The sequence below is a fragment of the Phyllobates terribilis genome, unplaced genomic scaffold (assembly GCF_046119375.1).
Source record: "Phyllobates terribilis strain yellow unplaced genomic scaffold, ASM4611937v1 Scaffold_5__5_contigs__length_657084704, whole genome shotgun sequence".
In the NCBI taxonomy this organism is placed as follows: domain Eukaryota; kingdom Metazoa; phylum Chordata; class Amphibia; order Anura; family Dendrobatidae; genus Phyllobates; species Phyllobates terribilis.
Window position 1 is genome coordinate 424806085 of NW_027362765.1, and position 25927 is coordinate 424832011.

Below are 25927 nucleotides of genomic sequence, written 5' to 3' on the forward strand. Positions count from 1 at the left end.
TATCACCGGACCCGGAGTCCGAGGCTGTGGGGACTAACTCCTATCCAGCAGCAGAAACCGACCGGCAGGGGATTGCAGGTCCTCTGGCCCAGAAACCCGAAGGCCCCGAGTCACCGGCCATACGGGTGAGCACCACACGGTACACTCAGGGACGTGGGCTACTTATACCCGCCTGTAGCAAGGTAGCCAGAAGAGTATCGTTAGTTTGGGAGGCCTACAACTCCGCCTGGCCAGGGGAGATCCCATCTGCTCAAGGACTGACCAGGCCCCAATCGCTAGCCAGTACTCCGGGAGGGTCTATCTTTGTCACCAGTAAAGACCCTGAACTACACAGTACCGTCTCCGAGTGGTTCCTGCTACCCCCATCATCCACGTCGGCTGCCCTGAGGCCATACCCCTCCCGTTGGGGGTTATACTATCACGCTGCACAATCCTACCACCGGCCTCAGCGGTCTGCCCTGCAGCAGCAGCTCCCTGGCTGCACTCAACGGGTGGCGTAGTCGTCCAACATCTACCGCTAAAACAGCGCCACTTAGTCTGACTCCCTGGGCACGGACCGGATCACCGCCACGAGACTACAACCCTCAACAGATCCGGCTCCGGGTAAGCTCCCGCGTGCGCAACGCAGCGCGACACAGGCCCAGGGGCGCGTCAACTTTTGGCGTAGTCGGCAGGATTTCGTGCCCGCAACCACCGGGTACTGCGTGCCTGAAAAAGACTGTGAAAACTTACCCGTGGTGAAGATTCCCGCCATCCGGCGCCATCTTCCGCTTTCTTCCCGCCATCGGTGGAGTTTTCCCGCCATCTGGCGCCATCTTCGGCCTTCTTCTCGCCATCCGTGGAGTTTTCCCGCCATTGGACGCCATCTTGAGGACGCCGCGCGGGAAGAAGAGGGGCGTGGACTCCGAAAACGCATGAGAACTGAAGCCCCGCCTCACGTCCGGACGTTGCGTAAGGTCCTGGAAGGAGCCCAGCAGACGCCGACGTCACAGGAGCGCGACGGAAGGTCCTCAACCCTGACGATCCACTGCGGAGCCGCGGCCTACGGAAGAGGATCATCGCAAGGTAGGCCACGGTCCACTAGGGGGGAGAAGGATGTCGGATACGGAGGAGAGCTTCACCGCTCCAACCCCCGCCAGCGCCACCGCTGTTGCGGTCATGCCTTTCACCATGCCCTATATCCCGGGGGCAGCCTGGCTACCCCAGTACTCAGGGGAGTCACATACCCTGCAGGACTTTAGAGAAAAACTGGATAGCCTCTTCCAGGTGTACCCCCTCACAGAAGAGCAAAAAGTAAGCATCCTGGTGGCCCAATTAACCGGGGCAGCCCAAAGGGAGGTAAAGTCCTGGCCACCTGGGGGGAGGACTGTCGCAGGGATACTAACCCGGCTGAGGGACACCTTTGATACCCGCACCTCAGCCGAGATCAAGCTTAGATTCTACGGGTGCAAACAGCGGGCACATGAGAGTATAAGGGACTATGCCCTGAACCTACAAGAGGCCCTGAGAGCCATTAAGCAGACCGACCCTGACGGCGTGGGAGACGAGGACAGGCTGTTAACTGAACAATTTATAGAGGGTTTATATTGCAATGCCCACCGAACCCAGTTGCGGGCAATGGCCTTACAGGACCCTCATCTGGGATTTGCACAGTTCAAGGACAGAGCCATCCGGGTGCTCCGAGAACCGGCACCAGGTGGCGTTGTGACCCACAGACGCCCCACTACCACCTACCACCAGGAGGCGGCGCCCTTGTCAGCAGGGCCTGTGGGAGCTGATGCGCAGGCTTTGAACAATGACTCGGCTCCAGACCTGCACCATCAGGTCCAAGAGCTAGCTAAAAGCGTTGCTGCGCTAACCCGAACTGAGCAGTCTTTACAGGTTTCCACTCCAGGGAAGATCCAGCTGGCATCCGGACCGGAGGACATCCCGTGGCGTCGACCAAGGAGGACCCCACCGGCCAGAGGAAGACCCAGCGACCGATACAACGAGGACGGACGACCCATCTGCCGCCGCTGTAATCAACCCGGACATATGGCAAGGTACTGTCCTTTAAACTGGCACAACCTAGGGTAGAGGGCCAACCCCTAGGAAAAAGATCATCAGGCCCATCAAACTGGCGCGACAAATATGTGGGAGGACGTCCAGTCTTGCCTGTGGTACTGGATGGCATTCCTATGAGTGCCCTACTGGACACCGGGTCACAGGTCACCACCATCCCGTACGTGCTCTTCAAGCAGTACTGGAATGACTCGGATATTACCCGCTACCCTGACGACGACTTGAGTATCATCGCCAGCAATGGTCAGCCCGTGCCACAGATCGGATTTAAAGAGGTGACCATTAAAATTGGTAGAGTTGAACTGGCAGCACAGGGACTGATCATTGTAGACATTGACAAACACGAGAGTCACCCAAAGATAACTCTAGGAACTAATGTAATTGAAAATTGTCTTGCAGAGGTGATTTTCCTTTTACAGCAGGTTGCCAAGAACGCCAGCTCCGGCGAGCAGCGAGTGCTCCAAAAAGAGATCCGGGCACTGATGCGATGGCAACAGGTGGAACTCTCCGGCGGTGAGATTGGTAGCGTGAGAATGTGTGACCCTTTCCCTATTGCCATGCCCCCAAAAAGTGAAATGATGATTTGGTGCCGGGCAGCTATTGGTCTGAGAGGTAGAGATTACCAGGCAATGGTAGAACCAGTTTACTCAGACAGTAGGCCCACCATCTTGACAGCACGGGAGGTGGTTAATGTACGCCATGGGAGGGTGCCCGTTCGCATAATCAATATCGGGAAGAGGGAAGTGTACCTGCCCCGGTATGCCACGCTAGCCAAATTATATACCATTAACCAAAATGCTATACAATCTGTGGAACCCTTGCCTCCATCTCACCCGGAGGAAGGTAACGGCTCTAAGAAAACAATGGAGGACTGGTGTCAGCAACTACATTTGGGTACTGACTCCACTCCCTCACATCAGAAACAGGGAGTCTATCGGGTGGTTCAAGAGTACGAGAGAGTGTTTAGTAAACACCCGTTAGACTTCGGGCGAGTCAAGGGGGTAGAACACCACATCCCCACGGGAGACCATCCTCCCATAAAAGAGAGGTATCGACCCGTACCCCCTGCACACTACCAACACGCCAAGGGGATGCTTAGAGACATGAAGGAGGCTGGGGTGATCAGGGATAGCTGTAGCCCCTGGGCAGCTCCACTAGTCTTAGTCAAAAAGAAAGACAACACCATGAGGATGTGTGTAGATTACCGGAAAATCAACCGTATCACACACAAGGATGCGTACCCCTTACCAAGGATAGAGGAGTCTTTGGCTGCTTTAAGATCTGCTAACTTCTTCTCTACCTTGGATCTCACTAGTGGGTACTGGCAGGTTCCCGTAGCAGAGGCGGACCGGGAGAAGACCGCATTCACCACCCCGATGGGACTTAGCGAGTTTACCTGCATGCCGTTCGGACTCTGCAACGCACCAGGAACCTTCCAACGATTAATGGAGTGCTGTCTGGGCCATAGAAACTTCGAGACGGTCCTGTTGTACCTGGACGATGTCATCGTATATTCTAAGACTTATGAGGACCACCTGAAACACCTGGCGGAAGTGTTCGAAGCTCTGGCAAGCTACGGCCTAAAGGTGAAACCCTCCAAGTGTCACCTCCTGAAACCAAAGGTGCAGTACCTGGGACACGTGGTGAGCGCTGACGGAGTGGCTCCCGACCCTGATAAGATCACCGCAATTAAGGAATGGCCAAGTCCCTCCAGTGTAAAGGAAGTGCGGCAGTTCCTCGGGTTGGTAGGCTACTACCGCAGGTTCATCCCCGGTTTCACCAAAAAGGCAGCTCCTATGCAGGACCTCCTGATAGGCCAGTCCCGGAAGGCCAAGAACCAGAAGCTGCCCTTCAGATGGGAGAAGTTGGAAGAGGAGTCCTTCCGCCAGCTGAAGATGGCCCTCACGGGGGATGAAATCCTGGCGTACCCGGATTACAGCCAGCCCTTTATCCTCTACACCGACGCAAGTAACATCGGGCTAGGAGCCGTGCTGTCCCAGATCCAGCAGGGGAAAGAACGAGTAATCGCTTACGCCAGCCGAAAACTGCGACCCACCGAGAGAAACCCTGAGAATTACAGCTCATTTAAGCTAGAGTTCCTGGCAGTGGTGTGGGCAGTCACCGAACGCTTTAAGCACTACCTCGCTTCTTCCCGGTTCGTCGTGTACACGGATAACAACCCGTTGACACACCTGGACACAGCAAGACTCGGTGCCCTAGAGCAGAGATGGATGGCCCGTCTGTCCAACTACGAGTTCACAATCAAATACCGGGCAGGACGCTCCAATACCAACGCGGACGCCCTGTCCAGGATGCCAAACCTACCGGACGTAGGAGAAGATCCAGAGGGACTGGAAGAAGTCGAACTCCCTGCGTTCCACCGGCATGGGACTATCCAGTATTCCCACCGGGTAAGGAGTAAGCAAGCCGCTACGTTTAACCCCTTGCCTCACTACAACTGGGAGGAAACGCAAGACAGTGACCCTGCCGTCCGACTGGTGAAGGAGATGCTGACTCGGCCAGAGGCTCGCCTTGACCCAGACGCTCCGGAGGAAGCCAAGCAACTGTGGGCTGAGAAGAGTCGACTGTTCCTTTATAAGGGGAAGTTGTGCCGCAGAATGGTTAACTCCCGGACGCATGAACTAATCTGGCAAGTAGTGGTGCCACGAAGAGACGCAGCCATGGTGATGGAGGCATACCACGACGGGGCTGGACACTTCGGATGGAAGAAGCTGGAGTTCCTGCTGCGCGAGCGGTTCCACTGGGTAGGCATGAGGGGAACCATCGAGAGGTGGTGCAGAGACTGTGGCCCGTGCAACCTAAGAAGGAAGGACCGTGCCAGCCAGAAGACTCCCCTGCAGTCCATCGTCACCCGGCAGCCGTTGGAACTGGTAGCCTTGGATCATGTAAAACTGACCCCAAGCAGAAGTGGCTACGTCTACGCACTAACCATCGTGGATCACTACTCCCGGTTCTTGGTTGTCGTCCCCGTCAAGGACTTAACAGCTCGAACAGCAGCGAGAGCCTTCCAGCAGCATTTCTGCCGTCCACACGGGTACCCGGACCAAGTGTTGACAGACCAGGGACCTGCCTTTGAAGCGGAGGTCTTCCAAGAATTCTGCACTCTGTATGGCTGCCGGAAGATAAGGACGACACCCTATCATCCGCAAACTAATGGACTTTGTGAGAAAATGAACCAGGTGGTAATGGATCTTCTGAAAACGTTGCCCCTGGAAGAACGCAGTCTGTGGCCTGAGAAGCTGCCCGATCTGGTGGACCTATACAACCACATCCCGGTAGGTTCCACCAACTGTACCCCGGCTTACCTAATGAGGAAGAGACCTGGTAAGTTACCTGTTGACCTGGAAATGGGAGTCCTGACACCTGAGGACACTTCACCAGAAGCAGACTGGGACACAGAGAGGCAGCAGCAGTACCGGAAAGTACAGGAGAGCGTGGAGCGAAGTCTCTGTCAGGCTAGGGAAAGACAAGAGAAAACTTACAACCAGTATGCTCCCGCTGTTCCCCTGGTACCCGGAGAGCAGGTCTTGAAGAGAAAAAGACGGCTCCACAAGTTGGACGACCAGTGGGAGAAGGACCCGTACACCGTACTGCCCTCAAGCCACGACAACCCAAAGGTCTGTACCATCAGTAAAGACGGAGGGGAAACCACAACCATTGTATCCCGGGATCACCTGAAGAAGTGTCCCGAACAGCTACGGAACCCTGAAGAGGAACAAGAAGACCCTCGACCCGTAGAGGAAAGGGAAGACATGGTTAATACTGTGCTCGGAGACTTCCCTCGGTCTTGGACTCAAGTCAATGGTGCAGTTGTGGTACCCGTACTCACCTTCCTCCAACCAGCATCCCAAGCACCTACGGAGCAACAGGTAGAGCTGGAAGAACAGCCGGTCCAGGAGGCAGAAGACCCCACACCAGCAGACCAGGAGGATCAACCCTCTGCTTGCAGTGAGCCTGCCATATCCCTAGTGAGCCAAAGGGCCCGTAGACCGCTGCCCAGTTTACCCTTAACAGCTCCTACACCCTGTAGTTCAGGGCCAGACAGTCAGCTCCGTAGGTCCACTAGGGCCACTAGGGGCCAGTTACCCGCACGTTGGAGGGTTTGAAGTGTATAAATTGTTTTATTTGTGGTTGCCTGTTTATTGTTGCTTGTGTATAATTATGTGTTTCTAGTTATTTTTAGGAGTCCTTGGTGTATTTACCGGGAATCCTTTGTACATAGTTGGAGCGTAACCCAGGACGGACTAAAGACTGTTAAGGACTCGGGGCAGGACAGACCCCTACCTGGTTACGTCTCCCTGTTTTGGTGAAATGGACACCTTGCTTTCTTCAAAGACTGCACCCGGTTACGGACATGCCGTGACCACCTTGATGTGTTTCTTTATTGTTATTGTTATGTCTTGTTATGTTTTTCTAAAATATGTTTAGTCCCGGAGTACTAAATTTCACTAGGGGGGAATGTGGCACCCCAGGGGTCTAGTTTTCCACAGTAACAGCAATGTTATGTCTGAGAGCAGGTGGGAGGTCTCTTGGTCAGGGATCCTATGCATGCCACACCTCCTGCCCAGTCCTGGGAGGGGAAGAACTTCCCCTATATAAACCTAGGGCTGAGGCAGGGTGAGTGAGTAGAGAAGAAGCAGAGAAAAGAAGCAAATATAGGAAGAAACAACAGGAGCTCTGTGGGAGCAGTGTTACAAGGAGTCAGGGGCTGGCAGCTGCAGAGCTCACCCTGACTGAGAAGTTATCACCGGACCCGGAGTCCGAGGCTGTGGGGACTAACTCCTATCCAGCAGCAGAAACCGACCGGCAGGGGATTGCAGGTCCTCTGGCCCAGAAACCCGAAGGCCCCGAGTCACCGGCCATACGGGTGAGCACCACACGGTACACTCAGGGACGTGGGCTACTTATACCCGCCTGTAGCAAGGTAGCCAGAAGAGTATCGTTAGTTTGGGAGGCCTACAACTCCGCCTGGCCAGGGGAGATCCCATCTGCTCAAGGACTGACCAGGCCCCAATCGCTAGCCAGTACTCCGGGAGGGTCTATCTTTGTCACCAGTAAAGACCCTGAACTACACAGTACCGTCTCCGAGTGGTTCCTGCTACCCCCATCATCCACGTCGGCTGCCCTGAGGCCATACCCCTCCCGTTGGGGGTTATACTATCACGCTGCACAATCCTACCACCGGCCTCAGCGGTCTGCCCTGCAGCAGCAGCTCCCTGGCTGCACTCAACGGGTGGCGTAGTCGTCCAACATCTACCGCTAAAACAGCGCCACTTAGTCTGACTCCCTGGGCACGGACCGGATCACCGCCACGAGACTACAACCCTCAACAGATCCGGCTCCGGGTAAGCTCCCGCGTGCGCAACGCAGCGCGACACAGGCCCAGGGGCGCGTCAAAAACACTTGCTAATACCCTCTCACTAGTCTTATTTTCGGGAATAAATCCCATTTCTGACCAAGTTCTCCTTAATGCCCAAAAGTAATCTTTGGGGTCTTCTTTCTTACCTTGAACCCGGTCTTCTAGCGTAACCTGCCTCTCTGCCTGTCTGTCTTTACATGCCTTTACCAACGCTGCTGCGAATAGGACTCCGGCTGCTGCATCATTAGATTCTGCATCTACGGGTCCGGTCCTATTGGCATACTGTTTTTTTTGTCTCATCTATTAACCTATCATAGCAGGCTTCATCTGCCAATTTTCCCTTAATTACCCCTTGTAAATCCAACCTAGTTGCATTGTACGTATCCTGTATGGTTCTTATCATTCTGGCAAAACCCATCGGGGACTGGGACGGATCTGGCAACTGGGAAATCAACGCAAATTGTTCTGAGGGACTCCATGGTCTATACATTAACATTGTGCGAGCTTCCTGCCCAGGAACAACTGCATCCCCCCCTGCTGCTGCTGCTGCTACTGCTACTGCTCCCGGTGCTCCTGGCACAACTACCGTTCTCATTGGGAATAGACTAGCTGGGTGGGGTCTCGGTCCTCCACATGCCACACAGATGTCTGCTGTCAAGGGGTTCTGCTGTCCACATCTGGGGCAAACCCAGCAATTGGGTTCCTGGGAATTCTGGTACTGGGGTGGGGGTGACGTCGGGGGCAGATAGGGAGAAAAATCTGTCATTCCGGTTTTTGTCAGTCTGTAACATCCGTCTCCTAGTTCTTCAATCTTTCCTTCAAAATGAGCGCATGCATTCATCCATACATCCACTGTCTTCAACAGACCCTTATCTTTCAGCCATCCATGATAGGAGTTAAAGAAGGATTTCCATTTCTCTCCATTCATCTCTCCATTTTCATTCATTCCCGCTTTACACAATATTTTGTCAATTCCAATCAGTGCCTGTTTCCCTTCTCTGCGTACTACTAAGTCTTTGGCAGTAATGCCTTCTTTGGCATTTTGATTCCCCATTCTTTCGGTTCTCCTCACTTAGAGTAGACTCCTCAGTCACTTAGACAATGGGCCACAAAGGTTTCTGAACCACACCACTACTAGCCTTCCAGGACTTATACGCCAGCCAGAAAAACAGACCAAAAACACCGATCCCGAGACACACCCACAACACAATCATCGGATCCATACTTTCATTCTTAAGTTTTTCCAAAGGATAGAAGGCAGGACTGACAATTTATCTGAGGGGATTCTACTAGTTCAAAGGGACCTGATCCAGACAACAATCTGTGAATTACCTGGGAGCCGACCGCTCGGGGGTGAGGGAGTCTCTTCTATGTAGTGATATAATTTAGGTAGAATATAACAGTTATTCTTACCTCAGCGCTGTATATATCACCAACTGAGAGCTTCGCTCGTCCCACGTCTCGGACCGGTCGAGCACCCCTGGGTAGATTAACTCAGGTCCCTGTTCGGGCGCCAGCTGACGTCACTGCTTTCTGGGTCTTCTATCCTTGGATTACGATATCGGAGAGAATGAGACACAGGACAGGATGTATGTGTCAAACAAGCTCTAACTTTATTACAAAGCATAGCGTTTATATACACCCTGAAGGCAGGAAACGGATTTACCATATATGGTCCGATTATACAATTTAGCACACAAAGACTGGTTTCTGTTCTCTTGATGTCTATGCTTGTGTTGAAACATTCAATCGGACACATTTAATTAGACACATTTAATCAGATACATTCTGATGACTAGCAAGGACACGTTAGTCTCTATTGATACAAGGAAGGAACATTCAGCTGTTGTTTTGACCTAAAGTAACTGTCAGACATATAGCATAGATGGGGCCTTTAAACTTGAGGGACCTCATCTTCTGCTATAACATCTGCATTTCAGAATTTTGGGCTGTAGACCTGTATCACTGACAATCATAATGATTTATTATGGTTTTCCAATGTGTCCGTAAAAAATATTGAGTGTCGGTGATTTTTTTTGATAAGCTGTCCAGAAAAACTAGAAGGTCAAGTTGGCAACCCTGCTCCGGATTTCCTGTTGGTCAGATTTAATTATGGCTTTGAATACTAGCTCTGCTCAACATGAGATCACTCTAGGATAAGATTTCTGCTTTGGTTTATGCATTTTTTGGGGTTTCTGCTCCTGATTCTGATTTGTGCCTGTAAGCTTGGGATGCCACATGATTGGAAACCATGGTGTGGCAGCAAAAGACATCCATAAACCTGGTCCAAATATGGACCATGATGAATAGACCGCCTGCCGGTCTCCTCACCCGAACTTCACAGCCACATAGGTCAGTCTGTGCTTTGCGGTCGGTCCTTGGACTGTGTTTCATTGATGTCTGAATGAGGCCTTAGGTGGATTTCCCCTTTAACTGTGGTGGACTTACTTTTTATAAAATCGGAGTTCTTCTTTCCACTGACACTGTCTTAACACATATCAGGTATGAAAAGTAAGGCAAGTTACTTAAAATTTCCATCATGTCATACAATGACTTCTCCAAACCCACTCTCCAGCCATGGCACAGTCATATGAAGACAGACGGTGCGTTCCCAGGGGTCATTTTATTTTTACACTAAAACAATAATAGAATTTCATTTTTTTCCAAAATAGGCGAATTGGTTTGCATTTATGTTAATGGCATGGGGCTACGTGTTGGAAAGATGAACCGCTGGGTGACAATTATATGTGTGGGAGAGAGGGAAAAATAGCATGCCTTATGTCAGCCTGTGCGAGCATTCACATGACACACACTGTTATATAGCTAGAACCCGAAGAGTCATAGATGTGAGGTGGGATGTGTGACATGTAAGCCCCCCAAGAACTAGTCAGGAGGTACAGGCCTAAATCCCATTAGGCGGCACAAACGCTAGATTACACTTATACAGTTGAGAGTTTCCCCACTTTGAGGGGGAAATTGACCTCATTTATCTCAACCGACTAAGGCCATTTTCACACGTTTATGTTTTACAGACTACGATGTAAGGACTGGCTGTGAGTCTCCCGAACATGACAGACTCGTATGCTGCTGAGGTTGGGTAGGAATATATGGGGACTGTCCGTACATCATGGTCCATACTCGGACCGTGAATGACAGATATCTGAAATAGGCCTGAAAGAAAAACAATCTTTGTTGACCATAATAACCAATCATAGTTTAGCTTTCATTTTTGAAACTACATTGGTAAAATAAAAGCTGTGCTGTGATTGGTTGCTATGAGCAACAGAGACAGGTTTTCTCATAGACAGTTTTAATATTTGATGTAAAACTCATAATCTTGGTTATTTCACTTGGGAATAAAGCAGCACAAAAAATACTTTTAGGACCACCTTATTTCTGGCAAAAAAAAAAAAAACATTGCACTTGGATGATTTATGTAAGCCAAAAGGGAAAATATTAAAAATACTACACAATATGGAACGAATTCATCATTGCTTTTGGTAATTTTTTTCTGAAGTGAAAAAGGTTCTATTAGTGAATTTTTTATTTTTGCTTCATTACTTTTTGGGGGTAGAAATATAATGTAATCTAAATAGTATTTATTCTACATAGAACTTGTTCTGTAATATGCAGCGAAGCACATGAATACGGGATAAGAATGTTCTTCTCTGGCCTCCTCCTCGCTCGATCTCCACGCGTCTTCATTAGGTTTCAGTTCCCTCTTTAAAAAGTTTCTTTTATTCTGAAAGAAAGTATTCAATGGCGGCTCCTACAGGCACCAGCGCAGCGCTTACATCCACGCCTCCCGGATGTACGCAACAATATTGCCAATGGCGGCTCTCCCCACGTGGACGCCACGTGGTACACGGTCTGAGCAATGCATGGACATGGACCTCAATGCACGGACTGGCTGCAGGTTTCCTGATGTAAGCGTGAGAGCCTCATAGAATTATATGAAGCTGTCACTCTTAGGTCGGGAGTCCTGCGGCCAGTCCGTGCATTGCGGTCCATACTCGGGCAATGTTGCACGGACGTCTGCATGAGCCATTAATTTGTGTCTTTTTGAAGTTAACTTACTTGGTTTCATCTCTTTTTTTTGCTGCTTGGCATTATGGAAGCAGATGTTTTTAACGTTTCATCATTTGTGGATTTTGGAATTTTTTGCAGCAAAATTTTTGCACAATTGTAGTCCAATACTTTACTGGAGTACAAAATCTGTCTTTATGGTGCTTTTTTTTGTTTTTGCAGTTGAAGACTAATGTGTGACCTTTTAATGCTTATAGAGAAGATCATGCAACTTATTAATCTAAAAATGGGTAAAAAAAAATTGAATTTGTGTGTATTCCTCAAACATTGTGGTGGGCCCATTTTGATGAATTTGCTACAAAATCCACTAGTACAAAAAGAAAGACAAGATAAAAAAAATACACAAAAAATGCAAATGATGAACTGAGGGCAATGTTTTTTGTGGCTTTTGTTTTTACACTTTTGGTGCATTTTTAGTGAATAATAATAGTATTTTTATAAATTGACAAGTTATCTGGATAACACATTTGAAGTGTGTATGGACACATCCCATTGATAGGACTCATGCAGAGAGCTGTATCGGTCCGAGTACAATCCGACAAAACATCGGATCACACCCGGACCAATGTTAATCTATGGGGCAGCGCACATCTGATTTTTTTCGTCAGACAGGCTCTGTCCAAGGAAAAGATCACTTCATGTCCAAGTTTAATCTGATATTTGGATCGCTCTCGGCCTTGCAAGTCAATGAGTGCGTGCAAATCATAGGACTGCACTCAGATGACATCTGAGTGCAGTCTGTTTTCCGCTCACCAACAAAATGGAGAAGATGGAGGAATGCAGTTCTCCATCTTCTCTTCACAGGTTGCTCCAATTCTCTTATCCGAGAGAATCAGATCACACTATGCTGACACTCTGCCCAAACTCTGATCAGTGTGTCATTCTCTTGGATGAGATAATCTATGGCCATCTGACCTTAGCAATAAGGAGATGGATAACAATTAGCTGGTAATCAATGAATACATTTCCAGGAGGAATAACAGAGGAACAGCACTAGGCAGAGTTTTAAGATGAGCTGCTCCAGAATTCTTATTTTGTAGGGATCGTCCACTTGTAATAAAATGGGCAAACAGTCAGTCCCAAAATACCAGGGCCGGTTAATATCGAGAATGACTGATACAAGTAATAGCATTAGAAGTATTTTTCCTACAGTGAAACGGTTTTACACCTCTGCTTTCTTCAGGTAGTGCTCATGAAACATAGTTTTGCATCAATGGTTTCCCTTCCGCTATTGAAAAATTCAGCTTTGCACCTGGGAGTAGACAGGATGAGCACAATGATATTCAGTTTATGTGATCAGTGAGCCATGGAGTGAGAGAAAGCTGCTAATGGCATCATCTGGCTTCACCATTGTACATCACTGATTAGAAAATCAGTAGCCATAATTACAAGTCAGATACATTCCCAGCAGAGAATCCCAGTCTGGTAAAAAGAGAAATTTTATTTTTATAGATAACCATTTACAGGGAACGTATCATTAGAAAATGTCCTATTGTTTAAATCATTTTTTTGTGTTTTAATGTGTTTTTAAACAACATTTTAGTAATGTTTCTGCCCATATCACAGTCTTTATTATAGTTAAAAATGAGAAACCTTGCAATTTTCACTCTGGCTACTGCTTCTTTTTTTAGGCTCTAATTTCCTGCTGTTTCAGACTATACACAGGTACATTTATTGTCTGTACAATTTCCCTCTAAAATATAAAGTGCTGCGGAATATGTTGGCGCTATGGAAATAAAAATTATTATTACTATTGCATTATCTGAAATAAAAATAAATTGACCCTATTATTTTATATAAAGGAATCTAATGAGTAAAAATTGGAAGATTTCTAATTCAGTTTTTTTTTTATAAAAATTGTGATATGAAATAAAAAACATTGCCATTTTTTTTTTTTTTTTTTTAAATGCATGACACACAAAAACTAAAGCTGGCCGGCACCCGCACTGAGAGCCCCGCTGCCTGTAACAAAATTAACTTTATTCCTCCCGGAAGGCCTATTGCTTTCAGTCATAGGGGTGCGGCCGATGCAGCGTCAGTCATCGCTCAGTACATGGTGAGTAGTGGCTATAGCTACGCCCTAGCGCTGACTGACAGCCGGCTCCAATGAACACTATTAATCTGCAGATGAACTCCATATTTGCAGGCTAGGCCCCCTTCACATGCCCTGATATTTCTGCTACTTGAAAAACCAGTACCGGTGCTATCCATGTCCATTTGTGTATGTGTGAAATCTGTGTGGCATCCGTGTGCACCATCCGTGTGACACATACTGGAATAGAATGCAGAAGAGAAATGACAGATGTTTATGTGTTAGATGTCATAGAATCATAGAATCATAGAATGGTAGAGTTGGACGGGACCTCCTGGGTCATCTGGTCCAACCCCCTGCTCAAAGCAGGATTCACTAAATCATCTCAGACAGATGTCTGTCCAGCCTCTGTTTGAAGACGTCCATTGAAGGGGAACTCACCACCTCTCGTGGCAGCCTGTTCCACTCATTAATCACCCTAACTGTCAAAAAGTTTTTTCTAATATCTAATCTGTGTCTCCTCCCATTTAGTTTCATCCCATTGCTTCTAGTCTTTCCTTGTGCAAATGAGAATAAAGATGATCCTTCTACAATGTGACAGCCCTTGACATATTTGTAGACAGCTATTAAGTCTCCTCTCAGTCTTCTTTTTTGCAAGCTAAACATTCCCAAATCCTGCAACCGTTCCTCATAGGACATGGTTTGCAGACCAGTCACCATTCTGGTCGCTCTTCTCTGAACTTGCTCCAGTTTGTCTATGTCTTTTTTAAAATGTGGTGCCCAAAACTGTACACAGTATTCCAGATGAGGTCTGACCAAAGAGGAGTAAAGACCAATAATGACTTCACGTGATCTAGACTGTATGCTTCTGTTAATACATCCCAGAATTGTATTTGCCTTTTTTGCTGCTGCATCACACTGTTGACTCATGTTCAGTCTATGATCTATTAGTATACCTAAGTCTTTTTCACATGTACTGTTGCTTAGCTCTATTCCTCCCATTCTGTATATGCTTTTTTCATTTTTATTGCCCAGATGTAGTACTTTGCATTTTTCCCTGTTAAAAACCATTCTGTTGGTTGCTGCCCACTGCTCCAGTTTATTTAGGTCTTTTTGAATCCTCTCTCTCTCTTCTCTAGTATTAGTTATCCCTCCTAGCTTTGTGTCATCAGCAAATTTAATCAGTTTACCATCAATTCCTTCATCTAAATCATTGATAAAGATGTTGAACAATACAGGTCCCAGGACGGAGCCCTGTGGTACCCCACTTGAGACATTCATCCAGCTGGTTGTGAAGCCATTTACAATCACCCTTTGAGTCCGATCACTAAGCCAGTTATGAATCCACCTAACAGTTGCCTGGTCCATTGCATACTTGGTCATTTTTTCAATAAGGATGGTGTGAGATACTTTGTCAAATGCTTTGCTGAAGTCAAGATATACTATATCTACAGCATTTCCCTGATCCACCCAGTCAGTGATTCTGTCATAGAAGGAAATTAAGTTAGTCTGACATGACTTGTTAGTTATAAACCCATGCTGACTCTGGTTAATCACTTCATTCTTATCCAGGTACTTACATACATGTTGTTTAATAATTTGTTCAAAGATCTTTCCTGGTATAGAAGTCAGACTCACCGGCCTATAGTTCCCTGGGTCCACCTTCTTCCCCTTTTTGAAGATAGGAACAACATTTGCTCTTCTCCAGTCTTCTGGGACTTCTCCTGTTCTCCAAGAATTTTCAAAGATTATGGAGAGTGGTTCTAAAATTTCTTCTACGATCTCCTTCAGTACTCTGGGGTGTAATTCATCTGGACCTGGAGACTTGAACTCATTTATGTTAGCTAAATATTCCCTCACAATCTTTCTGTTTACAGATAACTTGGATTCTTCTATTCCTTTAAAAGGACAGTGAAGATCAGTTGATGTTACATTTTCTTTCTGAGAGAAAACAGATGCAAAATAGGAATTAAAAAGTTTGGCCTTCTCAACATCCTCTCTTACCATTTCTCCATTTTCATCCTGTAAAAATCCTATAGCATCTTTGACTTTTCTTTTACTTTTGACATACCCCCAAAATCCTTTTTTATTGCTTTTGACATCTCTTGCAAGCCTTAATTCATTGTCAGCTTTAGCTAACCTGATACATGCCCTGCAGGATCTGCAGACTGCATTATAATCTTCTTTAGATATGCCTCCCTCTTTCCATTTAATAAACATTTCTTTCTTTCTTTTTAGCATGTGTTTAAGTTCTGTGTTCATCCATCCTGGTTTCCTTAAATGCCTCCCATTCTTCCTACTTTTCGGGATTGTTAACGATTGTGCTTTGAGAATCTCATTTTTAAAAATTTCCCATCCTTCCTGGACATTTTTGTCTTTAAGGACATCCAGCCATTGGATCCCTCCTATTCTCTTTCTGAGTCTCTTAAAATCTGCCTTTCTAAAATCTAACCTTGAAGTTTGAGTCTTCACATGTCTTCCTCCTCTAGTTATCCAAAATTCTATAATAGCATGATCGCTGCCTCCTAGGGTCCCAGCCACTTTTACCTCCTCAACCATTTCCTCCTTGTTTATAAGGATTAGATCCAAAGTAGCAGATCCCCTTGTTTTCTCCCCTACCTTTTGGAAGATAAAGTTGTCAGCAAGAGAGGATAAGAATTTGCTTGACCTGTTAGTTTTACTTGAGAGAGATGCCCAACAAATGTCTGGATAGTTGAAATCTCCCATGACCACTACGTCATATTTTTTTGAGAACTTGGTCATTTGATACATAAAGAGTTCATCCATATCTTCAGCTTGCCCAGGTGGCCTGTAGTAAATGCCTACAATGGTGTCCTTTCCGTTGTTCTCTCCTTGTATTCTTACCCAAACAGTTTCCACAGAACTCCCAGTCTCTGAAGCTTCAATCTCTGTGCAGATATACGCTTTTCTAACATACAATGCGACACCTCCTCCTCGTTTATCAAGTCTGTTTCTTGCAAATAAGTTGTATCCTTTTAGCCTTTTATTCCAATCATGTGTATCGTCCCACCAAGTTTCAGTGATTCCAATGACATCATATTTCTTTTCCTGCGTTAGTAGTTCTAATTCTCCTTGTTTGTTGCCCATGCTTTGTGCATTTGTATAAAAACATTTTAGTTTGTGATTGGTTTGTCTTCCTCCCATATTTTTATTATTTAAATTGTTTTGTCTTTGTTCTTCCTTTCCACTTCCAGTAGCAGAGATCTCAATAGTATTTGTCAGCTGTATGGCTTTTTCTGGCCTTTTGCTTCCCTTCCCACATTGTTCTAGTTTAAAGCTCTCCTGATGAGTGCAGCAAGGCAATTTCCAAATACATATTTTCCAGTCTTCGTAAGGTGCACCCCATCTCTAGCAAGTAGTCCATCGTATAGGTAATTCATTCCGTGATCCAGAAATCCAAATCCTTGTTGACGGCACCATCGACGTAGCCAGTTGTTCACCTGTAGAATCTTATTCCACCTCATTGTTCCATGGCCATCCACTGGGAGGATGGATGAGAAGACCACCTGCGCTCCCAATTCTTTCACTTTCTTGCCCAAGTCTTCAAAGTCACTGCAGATGGTTTCCAGGTCCTTTCTTGCGGTGTCATTTGTCCCCACATGTATTAGCAGGAATGGGTAGTGATCTGTTGGTCTGAAGAGTCTTGATATCCTGTCAGACACATCTTTAATTTTTACTCCTGGAAGACAGCACATTTCTCTTGAGGTTATGTCTGGTCTGCAGATAGCGGCCTCTGTTCCTCTTAACAGGGAATCCCCCATGACCACCACTCTCCGTTTTTTCTTCACAACATTCTTCTTTCTCCATCCAGGAGGATTCTGAGGGCTTACAAGGTTATTCATTGCTGGCAAAGTCTTATCTTGCAGTATTTCTTCATGGTTCTCCTGCGAGAGAGCCTGGTACTGGTTCCTGAGCAGTATAGGTGCTGACTGCCTCTCTATCCTCCTGCTTCTCTGGGTTACATGCTTCCATTCCTCTGTTTCCTCAGGTGCAGTTCGAATGTCTTCTCTTTCTGAATCATGAAGAGATAATTCTGCTCTGTCTAAGAACTCTTCACCTTCCTTAATGATTTTCAAGGTAGTTAACCTCTCTTCTAGATTTCGCAACTTTTCCTCCAACAGGGACACAAGCTTGCATTTCTGGCATGTGAAGTTTGGCTTTACCACTGTGCAAAGATAGAGATACAGTATATACATAGATAGATATATAGATAGATATCCCTGAGATATATAATTAGTAGTGTTGAGCGAGCACTAAAATGCTCGGGTGCTCGAAGCTCGGGCCGAGCTCACCGTGATACTCGGGTGCTCGACCCGAGCAACGAGCCCAATGTTAGTCTATGGGAGACCCGAACATTTTTGCGGCGGCACCCCCGGCAGTCTGTAGAAAGCCTAAAAAGTGCCCAAAACGATAGTGACAGTGCTCAAATGACACGGGGACAGCATGGGGATCACCCCAGGAAGCATTTCTGACCCCCAGGTCACTGCTGTCAACAACTTGGTCAGAGGTATTAAGCCACTTTTACAGGCTCACAATAAAACGTTCAAAAACGAAAGTGAAAGTGCTTTCCTGTGAAATATGTTAACCCCTTAACGACCATGGGTCTTTCTGTTTTTGTGTTTTCCTTTTTTGCTCCCCTTCTTCCCAGAGCCAGAACTTTTTTAATTTTCGTTCAACATGGCCATGTGAGGGCTTATTTTTTGCAGGACGAGTTGTACTTTTAAACACCATCACTGGTTTTACCATATCGTGTGCTGGAAAATGGGAAAAAAATTCCAAGTGCAGTGAAACTGCAAAAAAAATGCAATTCCACAGTTGTTTTTTGGGTCCTTTTTTTTACCACGTTCACAGATTGCTAAAACTGACCTGCCATCATTATTTTCCAGGTCGTTGCGAGTTCATAGACACCAAACATGTATAGGTTCTTTTTTATTTAAGTGGTGAAAAAAAAATCCAAAGCTTGCTAAAAAAACAAAAAAAAATTACGCCATTTTCCGAGACCCTTAGCTTCTCCATTTTTCGGGATCTGGGGCCAGGTGAGGGCTTATTTTTTGCGTGCCGGGCTGACGTTTTTATTGATACCATTTTAGGGTAGATCCGATGTTTTGATCGCCCGTTATTGCATTTTATTGCAAAGTTGTAGCGACGAAAAAAACTTAATTCTGCCGTTTAAAATTTTTTTCTCGTTACGCCGTTTACTGATTATATTAATCCTTCTTTTATATTGATAGATCGGGCGATTCTGAACGCGGCGATACCAAATATGTGTATGTGTTTTTTTTTTTTATATATATATATATATATTTTATTTTGAATGGGGCGAAAGGGGGGTGACTTAAACTTTTATATATTTTTTATTTTTTTTATTTTTTTAAAAACTTTTTTTTTTACACTTTCTGCTTGCTTCTATAGTCTCCAGAGGAGACTAGAAGCAGCAGTTGTCTGATTGCTTCTGCTGCATACAAGCGATGAGCAGATCGCTTGTATGCAGGAGAAATGCTCACTTGCTATGAGCGCTGACCACTAGGTGGCGCTCATAGCAAGTGAGACATGACAATCACAGGCGTCTGCTGCAGACCCTGAGTTGTCATGCCCACCCATTGGTGACCCGCGATCACGTGACGGGGTCACTGATGGGCGGGGCTTAGGACTCCCAGAAGCGCGAGTTAAATGCCACTGTCAAAGATTTAACATGTTAACAGCCGCGGGTGGATTGCGATTCCAATAATCAGCTGACATGTGCTCGCTTCAGTGCGGGCTCACCGCCGGAGCCCCCGCTGAACCGGCCTTCCCGACCTGGTGCGTACTATTACTGACCAGGTTGGAAAGGGGTTAAGGAACATCCTTTCCAGGGTAAAGACTTGTGTATAAGGTAAAATAAATAACCAAAAACAAAAATACTCCTCCACACCTTGGGCTATGTTCACAAGTAGCATTTTTTTATGCGTTTTTGCACGTTTGTATTGCTTTCAACCGTGACAAATGCATTCACCGGGAAATGTCATTTTAACATTTTACAACCTTATCTGGCCATGTGCTGTGTGACACATGCATACAGTGCTAAAAAGACATGGGAACAGCATGGGGAAGACCCCTGGAAGCATCTCTGACACCCAGGTCACTGCCTAAAAGTGTGCCCATCAGAAGTGATCCTTGCCGCATCAGAAGATGCAGACTTGCAACTATGCCCGTGGAAGTCCTTGTCCCAGGGCAGTGTTCAATTGTACCTCCCCCATAACTTGCAATACAAGCGCAAGTATGCAGCCTGCCACCCACCCACCCCCAGGCTGCAATACCATACTGCTAGCTTGCTTGCACTTGAAATTGGGCCTTTTAGGCATGTGGAGGTGGAATCTGGCCACCACGTCATGGCTGCGTCGGTAGCCTGGTATTCATACTCAGTCCCCAGCCGCCCGGCGGCCGGGTGTCCACGCTTGGTCCCCAGCCGCCAGGGGGCGGCCGGGTGTCCATACTCAGTCCCCAGCCGCCCCGCGGCCGGGTGCCCACACACAGTCCCCAGCCGCGTGGAGGTGGCCGGGTGTCCATAAACGGTCCCCAGCCGCCCCTATTTGTCCCGGTGCGCCTTATACAAAAGCGCGCATACCAAAACATTACCTGTGCCCTCCCCAGTGCATTTAGTGGGAAGGACAGCCTAACCACAAACACGTGGACAAGTGAATGTGGCCAGGAATGGTCCATCTCACTGACGCCTTCACACTGGGTTAATATTGTGGAAGCCGGGACACAGTTGGACACTGGGATGCAACACGTCCTCCAGACATAGAGGATTGCGGGTCCTGGGTCAATCAGGCTTCAACACAAAGTTCAGAAGGTAGACAGCAGCAGTGGTCGGCCTCCTACACAACGAGTAAATTATTCATGATCATGAGGCCATCCACCTCCTTAGCTTTCTGTTCCTTGGAATGCAAGCGCATGTATGTAGTAGCAGCTAGGCCTGAGGTGGTCAGCGTTTTGGCGCATATTCTACCTCCTTCGAGGATTGCTGGATGTTTTCCTGCTACTATCCCAGTTCTATGACTCCCGTTAAAACAAAGCTTCAGGTGATGAATGATGGATGAGGTGGTGGCAAAGGAGAAAGAGCAGGAGGAACAGGGACCATTCACATCAATATCAGGCCAGCCAACCACACATGTCTTGTAGGATATGTGTAGCACCCTGAGGATTCGGCTGCTACAGGGGTATTGCACCTCAACCCAGAGGTGTGATATTCCACTCCCGGGTAAGGAAGGAGTGTGGAACTGAGCTCAGATAGACTGCATGCACTACATACATCCCATTCCAGAGGAGCAGGCCGACGGTACTCCCACTTAGAAATGTGCAGGTACAACCGAGCCTGTTCCTGGCTGGAGTGGGAGGGGGGTGGTACATCCCATGTAGTGTAGGGGCAGATAGGGGGAGCAGTCTGGGTAGTGATAGGAGCTCATTGGGTGCTGGTCACCTGAGCTCACACATAGAGGGATATATAAGGAGGGCACCAACTTAGATCAGGGTCAGACGCTGAGAACAAGTCAGTTGGAGAGGAGAGAGAAGGAAACAGCAGCCCTGGAGAGAGAGAGAGTGGAGCAGAGAAAGACCCAGAGGGGGAATACTGAAGGGACCCAAGAACCCAAATTAGAGCACCGGGTGAGGAGTCAGCAAGAGGGTACCGGAACCCAAGCTGGTGGGGGCAAAGACATTCCCCAGCCAGAGACCGGAGACCGTGGGCAGTGTCTGTCACGGTCACCCACCACATTCACCCCGAAGGCACACCACATGAAGGGTCAGGGAACCCAGGGCCAAGGGTGTCCCAAAAGAAGGCCCGAGGGAGCTGGACCTAGGTGAATCACTGGTGGGGACGGCTGAAGAAAGGACAGAGGGAGAGCTCAGGGCCACGCTCCGGACTTGTTTGGGGGTTGGCTGGATCCAGGACCTGGTGGACGCAGCACGGCTCGGGTGGTCACTAGCAGCTGGAGTGACCGGAACATCAGCAGTAAGTAAACACCCTTAACTGCACAACCCGAGTCTGTCTTCATTGCCGGCTGCACCGCACCACCACAACCCCCATCCTCTGCGCCTGTCCCCTCTGAGGCTATACCCCTCCCGTTGGGGGTTATCCCACCAAGCTGTGCACCCACCATCAGCCTCAGCGGACCCTGCTGCAGCGGCGGCCACAGTGACCGCATCACAACGGGTGGCGTAGTCGACACAAAAGAACTTTAGTAACATCTGTAAAGCTGCCACATAACTCTGAGATTGACGCCCTGGGCACGGGACCGGGTCACAGCCGCTCGGAGACTACAACCCCCCATCTGATCCGGTGCCGGGTATTCCCCTCAAAAAGGAATATGTCCCAGGGGGCGCGTCAACTTTGGCGTAGTCGGCAGGATTACGTGCCCGCAACACCCGGGTACTGCGTGCCTGAAGAAAAGTGCAAGTTTACCTCAGAAAGAAGTCTCCCGCCAGTTCCGGAGGGTCCACGCCATCGGACTCCATCACCAGTCGTTTCCCGCCGATTGTCCGCCATTTCCAGCTTGTTCCCGCCATCTGCAGAGTTTCCCGCCACTGGGCGACGCTTCCCGCCAAAACCGCAGATTTCCCGCCTTGGAAGAGCAGCGGACGCCATTATGGGCGTGCCAAAGGAGGGCAAGAGGCCACCTCCCATCGTGGGCCAGGACAGAAAATGGCGCCAAAAGTGGAAACCGCCCCCACCAACAGAGACTGTGATGCTGGAGGTGTCTGTCAGCGTGAAAGAACTCCCCCTGGAGCTGACAGTCACCGAGTTGCCCCGGGACCGCCCTCGAAGTGGGAGGAGACGAAAGAGAAGAACAAAGATGGGTGTCGCTTGGAGCAGTCTGGAGCGAGCGCACCCGGAGGCAAGAGGTCTGGAGAGGGGTAGCAAAGAAGCTCACCCGGAGATGGAGAGAAAGCAGAACAGCACCGGCCCGCTGGCCAGGAGTCTGCTAGAGACCGAGGAAGGAGGGCAGAGCAGCACCGGCCCGCTGGCCAGGAGCCTGCCGGAAGCCGAGCAGAGCAGCACCGACCCGATGGTCAGGAGCCTGCTAGAGTCCACAACCCCGCTAGGTCTAGCGGAGATCCTAGCGCAGCTCCCCCGAGACCGGGAGTGTGCACAAACTGCCCTGGAGGGCCTCGCAAGGAGGATGGCCCGGGTACAGCGCGAGATACTGGCGGAGTGGGGCCGGGAGATGACCCAGCAAGCAGAGACCAGTCAACGGAGCACGCTACCCTGGAAGAGGAAGCAGACCGCCTCTGAGGATGGCGCAGGAGGACCCAAGGCCGGAGACGGCGCCGAGGAGGGAGCCGAACGCATGGAGGCAGGTAAAGGGGACGCCTATACCCCAAGCCGTGACAACGCTTACCTGCCCCAGCTCCCCGTCGCAGAGCCCGAAAGTCCCCCTGCTGTGCCCGTAGCCGCCAGGTCACCGCCATGGACTAGGCCCCGACCGGAAGCCGCCGCAGCGACCCCTGTGACGTCACGCGCCCCGACCCGGAGCGTGACAAAGCAGGAATTACCACCAGCCTGGTCGCAAGGCCTAGTACCCCCGGGCGCCGCATCACCAACAGCGCCCCCTACCTCCGCGGAGCCTCCGGCCTGGCCGCAAGGCCAGGTAACCCAGGGCGCCGCCGTCCTAACGGTGCCCTTCACCTTCCAGGTGCCCCAGGCCTGGCCGCAAGGCCTGGGCAACCCGGGCGCCACCACCACCGCGCCCGCGCCCGCAATACCTAGGGTGCCACACCTGGGGGAGGACCTCTTCGGCCAGCTCACATGGCCGGACGGGCGGCCCTTCATCTGGCCCGAAGGGTACCCTGAGCTGGAGCGGCAGCAAAGAGAAGGGCCCTTGTGTGAGCCCCTGATCCCGGCTCCGAAGCCCGTGGCTCGGGTCTCGCCTCCTCTAGCAGAAGCCCAATTCGTGTGGGACCCCACGGGAGAAGATTTGATGGGGTTCACCGGAGAAACTCGGGCAGCCGCAGCTGAACGTACAGAGTGTTGCCGTCAACAGCTGGCAGAGTTTAAGAGAGAACGGGAGGAGAGGCGGGTCAGAGAACAACAGGCCCAAATCCAGAGCGCGGAGCAGAAGAGCCGGACTAGGAGGAACCCCCGTGCAGCGCATTGTCCCCGCACCATCGGGACAGTGATAAAGTTCAACCCGCAGCATGGGTGGGGCTTTATTCGGGACCGTAACAACCGTGGTGACGTTTTTGTGACCCGCAGAGACGTCGAGTCCCACCTGCCGGAAGGTCACAAAGGCCGTGACCTCTACGTCGGAGACGAGGTCACTTTCACCCGGCACAAGTGTGCCAAAGGACCTTACGCCCTCCACGTACACCGCTTGACGGAGGAGGAGTTGCGGTACGGGGAGGAGGAGCCAGAGGACCCGGACGGGTCTGAAGAAACATCATATCAAGAAAGAGCAGGAGGAAGACGCCGTTGAGTGCGGCAGAGCAGGAGCTGTAAATAGTTACCCCATGGGGGTATAAAGAAACTGAAACTGTTGCTGCTAAAATAGTCCCCGTTGGGACCAGTGAACTGTTTACCCGTTAACCCCTTTTATCCTACAGGCTGAGGACTGTGAGCAGCCATTCCCTTCCCTCTACCTGGCCGAGGACTGAGAGCGGCCAACTTCCAACTTCTCCCTGTATATAGTTGCGCTTCCTAAAGCGCCCCCTACCGGTTTTATAGAAAACCAGTTTTTCTAAGAGACTGTCGCACTTTTCCCGGACACACGTTGCACAGTGTCCGGAGGAGGAACCAGAGACAAGAGAAGTCTACGAGAATGTTTATATAAAAAGTTTTATATATATGTAATGTTTATATGTTTTATATGTTCATATAAAAATTTTGTATGTTTTGGTGTTTTATGTCTTACAGCCCGAGGACGTGCTGTGATTTACCAGGGGGGAATGGAGCACCCTGAGGATTCGGCTGCTACAGGGGTATTGCACCTCAACCCAGAGGTGTGATATTCCACTCCCGGGTAAGGAAGGAGTGTGGAACTGAGCTCAGATAGACTGCATGCACTACATACATCCCATTCCAGAGGAGCAGGCCGACGGTACTCCCACTTAGAAATGTGCAGGTACAACCGAGCCTGTTCCTGGCTGGAGTGGGAGGGGGGTGGTACATCCCATGTAGTGTAGGGGCAGATAGGGGGAGCAGTCTGGGTAGTGATAGGAGCTCATTGGGTGCTGGTCACCTGAGCTCACACATAGAGGGATATATAAGGAGGGCACCAACTTAGATCAGGGTCAGACGCTGAGAACAAGTCAGTTGGAGAGGAGAGAGAAGGAAACAGCAGCCCTGGAGAGAGAGAGAGTGGAGCAGAGAAAGACCCAGAGGGGGAATACTGAAGGGACCCAAGAACCCAAATTAGAGCACCGGGTGAGGAGTCAGCAAGAGGGTACCGGAACCCAAGCTGGTGGGGGCAAAGACATTCCCCAGCCAGAGACCGGAGACCGTGGGCAGTGTCTGTCACGGTCACCCACCACATTCACCCCGAAGGCACACCACATGAAGGGTCAGGGAACCCAGGGCCAAGGGTGTCCCAAAAGAAGGCCCGAGGGAGCTGGACCTAGGTGAATCACTGGTGGGGACGGCTGAAGAAAGGACAGAGGGAGAGCTCAGGGCCACGCTCCGGACTTGTTTGGGGGTTGGCTGGATCCAGGACCTGGTGGACGCAGCACGGCTCGGGTGGTCACTAGCAGCTGGAGTGACCGGAACATCAGCAGTAAGTAAACACCCTTAACTGCACAACCCGAGTCTGTCTTCATTGCCGGCTGCACCGCACCACCACAACCCCCATCCTCTGCGCCTGTCCCCTCTGAGGCTATACCCCTCCCGTTGGGGGTTATCCCACCAAGCTGTGCACCCACCATCAGCCTCAGCGGACCCTGCTGCAGCGGCGGCCACAGTGACCGCATCACAACGGGTGGCGTAGTCGACACAAAAGAACTTTAGTAACATCTGTAAAGCTGCCACATAACTCTGAGATTGACGCCCTGGGCACGGGACCGGGTCACAGCCGCTCGGAGACTACAACCCCCCATCTGATCCGGTGCCGGGTATTCCCCTCAAAAAGGAATATGTCCCAGGGGGCGCGTCATATGTTTCTGTACCAAAAGGAGCGGTTCAGCTACACAGTTATAAGGCATACAGTGAATGCAATGCCTACCAAAAATTTCGAGGCACTCCAATGCCCCTTGGAAGTAACATGGAGGTCAGAGGGCCTTAACTACACGTTTTTTTCCATTTATAGCAACTGGGTCTCCTGTACACTGTTGGCCTAAGCAGGGAATGGAAGGCTTTCCAAAAATTATTAGGTACTGCAATG

The 25927-nt window shown here is 49.2% G+C and overlaps 1 protein-coding gene across 11 annotated transcripts in view; it reads left to right on the forward strand.

Moving 5' to 3' along the window:
• The window catches only part of BLNK (B cell linker), a 443283-nt gene that overhangs the window by 270931 nt on the left and 146425 nt on the right, over positions 1–25927 (forward strand). For 2 of the 11 annotated variants that reach the window (XM_073685217.1, XM_073685222.1), the window contains exon 1: positions 10495–10538. The exons of 7 other annotated variants lie outside the window; for them this stretch is intronic. In XM_073685217.1, coding sequence (XP_073541318.1) covers positions 10510–10538 — 29 coding nt within the window. In that variant the 5' untranslated portion in view covers positions 10495–10509. Of the gene's footprint in view, positions 1–10494; positions 10539–25927 lie in introns of those variants that run through there. 2 more of the 11 variants (XM_073685218.1, XM_073685223.1) reach the window with 1 other exon arrangement.